The sequence below is a fragment of the Orbicella faveolata genome, unplaced genomic scaffold, assembly GCF_042242905.1.
Source record: "Orbicella faveolata isolate gen_17 unplaced genomic scaffold, um_ofav_v1 contig_3, whole genome shotgun sequence".
In the NCBI taxonomy this organism is placed as follows: Eukaryota; Metazoa; Cnidaria; class Anthozoa; order Scleractinia; family Merulinidae; genus Orbicella; species Orbicella faveolata.
In genome coordinates, this window is record NW_028301558.1 from 9,064,105 (window position 1) to 9,071,586 (window position 7,482).

At 40.5% G+C, this 7,482-nt stretch overlaps 1 protein-coding gene across 1 annotated transcript; it reads left to right on the forward strand.

The window, feature by feature from the left end:
- Window positions 1-4,939: 4,939 nt before the first annotated feature.
- LOC110067899 (Golgi-associated plant pathogenesis-related protein 1-like) lies at window positions 4,940-7,185 on the forward strand. The gene is made up of 2 exons (XM_020775244.2): window positions 4,940-5,870; window positions 6,573-7,185. The coding sequence occupies exons 1-2, from the start codon at window positions 5,551-5,553 to the stop codon at window positions 7,111-7,113; spliced, it is 861 nt and encodes a 286-aa protein (XP_020630903.2). The 5' UTR covers window positions 4,940-5,550; the 3' UTR covers window positions 7,114-7,185.
- Window positions 7,186-7,482: the final 297 nt, after the last annotated feature.

A 7,482-nucleotide genomic window follows, 5' to 3' on the forward strand; every position in this document is an offset into this window, starting at 1 on the left:
TGCACCATGATCCGAGCGATCTTGGATCACTGATCCTGATCCAGATCACCTCAAAGAAACGCACCCTAAGTCTAATGCCAGAATTACTGATAGAGCAACAATTAACTTCATATTAGGCACTTCGTCAAGCACCTACGTACAGGCAGTGACGTTAATATACAAAAAACACTAAAGAAATCCTTAATCGCAAACTAAATGTATGGCCACCATGTTTGAGCGAATAGAAAAAAAAAAAGCGCGATGCCCTTTGTTTGGATGTTTTAGGCTTCTGACAGCCGACTTCTCGGACCATTGCCCTAAAATAGTCAACCCCAAAGCACAAAAAATCATTAAAAAAAAACAAAAAAACATCCTCATCTGTGAAATGGCCGAAATGTTGCGACGTAGCATGGTTATCCAATTTGATAAGGATTCCAAACTGTAAAACAAACATCAACGAGTGGAGTGGCCTAGTCTGCACAGTTCAGCACAGCTCATATCAGCTATGGAAAACCGTGAGTAAATAGCGATAGATTTTTGACTTTTTTAACTCAATATTTGGATAGATAAAAATAAGCAATGTTGAAAATCATCCAAGGCAACAACCGAGCGGTGTATTATTCTAAAGACAATGAGGCGTTTTTAAGCCAGAGACCTCTTCTCAATCATCTTTTGTGCTTTCTGGAGCAAAGGGTAAACAACATTAGTTCAAGATAAAAAGCACAAAATAATGATAATAGCCAGTGAAATAGGAAACTAAAAATATAATAAGAACGTTACAAAAAAAAGCTCAATCTAATTCTGTTGCATTTTACATGATTATGCAAAAAGTTAGAAGCAAAAAATTCTGAGGTGTTAAGGTGTGGTATCATCGAAGTGCTAATCCTTACATCTGCCCTCTGCTTTATTTGAGAAAAAAAATGACGATGCACAAGCCTGTAGGAATTGTCAACAATGCCCTGAGTAGTCTCAAGGAACAAACTAAAAAAAAAAACTGAACGGAGCCTATAGTTTTATTCAATTCAAAGAAATGATGATTATATTGAGAAATCAAGCATGCGCGGTCTTGGAAGTCTAGACCGATGGGATTTATCTTTCATTTTGTTTTTGGAGGGGAAAAATTAATCGCATCGGTGAGTGAATTTTTACGAGATCGTTAGAACTTATTGAGCAAGTAGATTTCCCTGCCATTCCTCCACTTAACCCTTAAAATGGTAGAACAAAAAAACCCAGAGTATAACAAACGGCTGCCCGGTGAAGTCAGTTTTTCTTTACGATTGACATACTCATGGCGTTTACTTGTGATATCTTTTTGTATTCACCCAAAGTCAAATGATTAAGTGAATATCGTAGCTTTGCGCTGTTGCCTTGAATTGTCGAAATAACAATTCAGAAATCTTTTATTCATGCATATATTTGAACTAGTTGCACCTGCGTGGATCTTTTACGTTACCCAAACAGCTTCGCGTATGAAGAAGTACCTTTTTAACACATTTCTTATTAATGCTGTGTGTAATTGTGTGTTATTGGGACCACCCACTAGATTAGATGACCTTTGCTATTTGAATGATTTCAACTCATCCCATATTTAGCTGTTACTAAAGTTTTTCTTTTAATATGTATTTCTGTCTATGTTAATTTCTTTAGAAATCCCTACAATCTGTAAAGCTGAACTGGGTAAAATAAATTATCTAGTCACAGTTTTCAGCTATTAAATTTGCTTCAGCTTCAAATTACCCTTACTGCTCTATTTTTGCAACTGCTTCACAGTGCTTGGCTTTCCCGTCGTTAACCGCGCTTTTAGTGCTTTTATCTTATTGGCTCAATCCACAGGCTATGCATGGCTGTTATGACCACCTTTCACCTCTTTTCCCCTGCTAGCTAGCGCTTTTCATTGATTGCCACTTCTTTCGTTCGTTGGCTCATACACCATTTGAAACCTAGACTAATGGTTTTATTAACGCCTCACTAAGGAAAGAATTGTATCCACGTTTCAATTTACAGAAACGGTAAAATTGTCGTTGTTCAGAGCGAAATTTCCCTTACCCGACCCCGAGAAGGGTGATATTGTCAACATCTGGTCGTCAACGAAGATTTTGAGTCTCGCGCTCGGAAATTTGCTAAGCGTTGGTTCTTTCAAACGTTTGTTCTAGAAACAAAAGAGCCTCAAAGCTGCAAACAATAAAAATGCCCACAAAAGGAAGTTAATCCCAGAGCATTCTCTCCCAAAGATTAAACATAAAGTTTGATATGATTTTGGTTATTAACTCTGGTATTGACCTTATAACGTGAGGAGGGCTCCAATATATGGATCATTTTCAACCTAACTTTGCTCCACTCAGCTCAAATCCTAGACATAACGCCACTTTTAACCACTGAATAATTAACAATAATTATTAACCGAAGTGGAAGTAGATATCTAACACTTTCACCAACACTGAGGTGAAAAATTGTTTAAGACTCTCCAGTATATACGACATAAGTTGAATAACTAGCGGGCTAAAACATTCTTCTTCGGTAGCCGATGAAAAACAGCAAACCATTTTGTTTCTCATCGGCTGCTCGGGGGAGAAAAACCAATCAGAAACCCTAAAATGCACTATTCAATTGTGTTATATGTGTGTACAATACAACTCAATGTTATGATACAATGAGAATTGAAACAATCAGAATCTAATTCATAGTGAGAATAACTAAGATCTCGCAACTGTTGCCAAGCGCAGAACTTGTCGACTTGTAATTTAACACATTCAGGTCACGATGGGACAGAGAAATTCTTTTAGTTTCTTTAAGCTTTGGGTTGCAAGAGAAGGGGCATAATTTCATAATGTAAATAGTCCAGATTTGATATCAATTTTTTAAGTTTTAAGGCAATAAAATATGAATTGATAAAGATGTTGCTGTTGGACTGTAGAATTCTGTAAGATTCAAGCTCCGCCATGAGTCAAAAGTCACCCTAGCGAAAGTAATTGACCAATTTTTCCAGCGACTGCATTACAAAGAAAAATCATAAATGCCAATGTCACGGGAATGAATGAGAAATGCCTTATTATATCTTTGAATGTTTAGCACGAGTTAGGAACTGTCCATTTGACAAAGCAGCAGCCTTTAACAAACTGAAACGAATCACGTGGTCTAGTCCGCTGTCAACCTGGTACAGCTGAACACAACTCACATCAGCTAAGAAAGAGAGTGCGTAAATAGTAATAAAGTTTTATTTTCGTTGTTGACACAAATGTAGTTCTCATTCCTATGTAGTGCTCAACAAAGAAAATATAATTTTTTTGACTGATTTTCATGCTAAGACCAACTTATGTGAAGACACTGCGACGTACTGAAGTGCTTCAAAAGTTTCTTTTTTCTGACGAACACAACATGGTTAACACGCAACGTGCTTTCGCAGGGTAATAAAAACCATTTTAAATGTTAAGTTACCGACTACCAAGAACGTCACAGTTCAGGCGAAAACTGAATAAACGCGATAAAAGTGAGTGTAAATGGCAAAATGCGATGGATTTCTGGGGGCCTGCTTTCTTATTTAAACACCTTTTGTTTCACCTGTGCAAATTACAAGCGTTTCATTGTAAAATGACACCTCCTCGCACTTAAAGACAGAAGCTAAGTTGGCAAAGACAACAGAACGCACACACTTCGTGCCTATCAGGAAAAGTTCGAGGGAGGCTTATCATTTCATCGTACGGTCAGTCATGTCCTGGAATACTCCTGTTGTGTTACTTGGGGCTCTATGCATCTTTGGTAAGACGTACGTTCTATTTTAAAGCGACTCTAGGTCGCGCTATGGTATGTGACTCTACTGCTTACAAACTTTCGTGACTGAAACAATGGTTTTAAAAGTGCACAGCAGTACAAAAGGAATTCTAGCAAGAGAAGAGATCAAAACTAAAAAAGAAGATTAAAACGGATTGCAATAATCAGTGCTTTATTTTTGTCATCAGCACAAAGAGGGCGTGACCTAAAAAAGTGCCTATAAGTTATGGACCACATTAAATATATGTTGAAAAATGCTAACAGTGCCTGTATTTGTCATCCTCTTTCAGGCGGACTTCTCAATGTTAAAGGTAAGGCAACAGGATTCAACAGAATCCACATGAATAGCGCAGGAAATATAAAACATATAAAGTGTTATAGCTTCAGGGTAGCCAGCTGTTCTACCCTCTTATACTATTAGTCAAACCAAGCACAAAGGGGTCTTTAAAATCTGAAATTATTTCACAGGCCGATTCCAAACCCAAATGCATGCCTAGACGTTAAACCTGTCTATTAAAAGACCTCAAATCCTTGCGATAATCACATAAAAGCAGCTTCATCGTCCAAAAGTGAAAATTGTCAAAGCATCCAATCTGATTATGACGAACAAATGGTTGAACTTCGTTTTCGTGAAGGGTTTTAACGACTTCACTTGCAAATGTTTGGTATTTTGTATGGGTGGTCGTTGCCTGAGAGGTGGTAGCACGTGGAGTTTCGTCATGCCAGTGAATCCCACTGATCAGTAAGGACGCACAGAAGTAAAGGAGACAAGTTCAATTTTCTTTGCACACTATGGAGTAAAGCCAGATTCGGAACCGCTCATATATGGCACATATGAACTTTAGAGTTGTTGGGTGCGTGTAAGCTAAAAAATTGGCTGCTTAGTTTCTCAGTTGTTTTTAATTTTCGTTATGGAGAATTACTTCACAATAGTCGAGAAACGGCTGTTAAGGTGGCTCAAAACAGTTTCCAACAGTTAGACTTTGGTGGGTCGCTACAACCACTCTTTATCACTTGATGCTACAATCATGGAATGAAAAAACTCCCCAAACATCGGTGAGCACGTTGGTATCATTTTAGTACCGCAATAGGTTACCATAGCAACAGTATGACCTCCTAAAAACACTCTTAATTACACGTACAGCGGTGAAATTTTTTATATTATCAACTTTTGATAACCCTGATAAGACGTAACTTTTGGCGAACTTCTGTAGGTAGGTTTCAGAGCCATCTTAAATTTTCGAAAATTTAAGGAGCTCTGAACCCTGGAAACTGTTTTGAGCCACCTCAAGTGCATGAAAAACGAACAGGTCGGGAAAAGCCGACAAACTTTGTTTTAATAATGAGAGCACATGTATGTATGTAAACTTTTCGCGACTAACCAACCAACCAGCTAACCGGCTAATCGAAAAAAACAATTAGCCAAGGAACCAACTAAAACATCATGCGCTCAACCAAGACATTAACGCTAACCAACTAACCAAGCAACCAAGCAACCTGCCCAATCAAGAAAAAGACAAACGAACCAACCAATCAAGAAATTAACCAGCTGACCAACCAACTAGCCAGCTGGAATGTATATAACTCAGGCCGCCTGATACTCTTGTTTGAATGAGCTATAGATGCAATCAGCTAGCAGAGAACCATACTTTAAGACCTTCTTGTTATATATTGCGATAATTTTCTTCTACCGCAAGAAGAACTTCAGTTCGGTCAAATTTTCAGTCTGACCATCAAGAGCCACTCAGATACGGCCACATTGTCACCGTTCAGAGTTTTGGGGCATGTTGCTTGTCCCCAGTGATGGACGGGGCTCCTCTCAGCTCTTCTCCACTTTGGCAAAATCAGTGCTTGTTAGGGTTAACTACTAACCTTCAGTTTTATTTAGGCTCATATGAAGAGGACGGCTTGACTGCACATAACAAGTATCGCGAGATCCATGACGCTCCTCCCATGAGATTAGATTCTAGCATGACCAGGCAGGCAAGGGCCTATGCTCAGCGGCTGGCAAGAATGGGCAGTCTACAGCACTCTAGTTCTAGTGAGAGACCGGGTCAGGGTGAGAATCTTGCCATGGCGTGCGGCTCAGGGGGCTTGTCAGCCCATAGAGCTGTAGAGATGTGGTGAGTAGCATCGTGCTACAGACAATATTTGCATGAGAGACTATGAAGGGTCAGATCCCTCACCTTAATCACAATTTGATCCCGGCTCTCAAATTAATTTTAAATCACTTAACTTGTGTCGTTTTTAACGTCTAGAAATAGTTAATCTAGATTACAAGTATGTATGTATGTACGAGTAGTCCCTCTTTCGCTTTGTCCGTCGTACGTCACGCGAAAGAAAACCGCGAGAAAAAAATGCCGCGCGAGCCCCTGGCGTCTCGACCCCAGGGATTTCACGCGGCCATTTTTCCTCGCAGTTTATTTATGGTCTCGCTAGTCGGACTAAGCGAAAGAGGGACTACTCTTTGTCTATAGTTAATCCTGTGACGCTGACTTTACTCAAGGGGACAGCCCAAGAACCTCAACGTTAAATATATGGCAACTAGTAAAAACATTTCCATCTGGATATCCCAAAGTTCATCCTGAGTTATGGATGTCAAATGAAATCGGACTAAAATGGGGAGTCAGCCACCTTAGATGACAATGATGCACTCATTCCACTGCAACTCATTCTTCCTGGAAACGGGTGTATAACTAAACTAACGATGTATTTCTTTTTGTTTCCCTCCTTTCTTTCTTCGTTTCTTCCTTAATTCCTTCCTTCCTTCCTTCCTTTCTTCCTTGCTTCCTTCCTTCTTTTATCCTCCCCTCCCTCCCTCACAGGTACAAAGAAGTTTGCCAGTTCAACTTCAACAATCCCGGATGGAGTTACGGCACAGGTCACTTCACTCAGATAGTATGGAAAAATAGTGTGGAACTGGGGATAGGAAAAGCTGACTCAGGACGCTGTACCTATGTTGTTGGCCGGTATCGTCCCGCAGGAAATATGATGAATGACTTCACGAATAATGTTGCTAAAGGTAGTTTCGATAGAAGTTATTGCAGTGGTGGAGGTGGAGGTGGAGGTGGAAATGGAGGAGGTGGCGGAGGTGGTGGAGGTGGTGGAGGAAACGGTGGAAACGGTGGAAACGGTGGTGGTGGTGGTGGTGGTGGTGGTGGAGGAGGTGGTGGTTGGATACCAGAAGGCGGTGGTGGTGGTGGAGGAGGATGGAGACCTGGAGGCGGAGGTGGTGGAGGAGGAGGATGGAAACCTGGAGGCGGAGGTGGTGGTGGAGGAGGATGGAGACCTGGAGGCGGAGGTGGTGGTGGCGGAGGCTGGGGAGGCGGCGGCAACGGAGGTGGATGGGGTCGACGTCGACGCTAAGCATCATATGTGTATCAAAACTGCTACCTGTGTTAAACTAAAAAACAAACCAATAAAGTAGTTGTTACCTTGTTTTTGTGTACCTTTCGTGCAAATTCACGTTTTGCAAGCTGAAGTACCTTACCCGTATCTGTTTTAAGGGTCCGAAGATTTTCCCAAGGCCACCGATGATTTTCCAAAGACTTCCGATACGCATGCTTGGAATCGGCCCTGAAAGCTATAAGGGTGATTTACTTGCAAGTTTTTTGTCCAAGTTCTTACCTTTTTCTCTAATAAATGAATCTGTTTGAGGTTCAGAAGTTCATAATTGTGATTACGAGTTAGGAAATTCGTTTGTTTGAGATCGACGTTTTTTGACCAGCTGCCAGT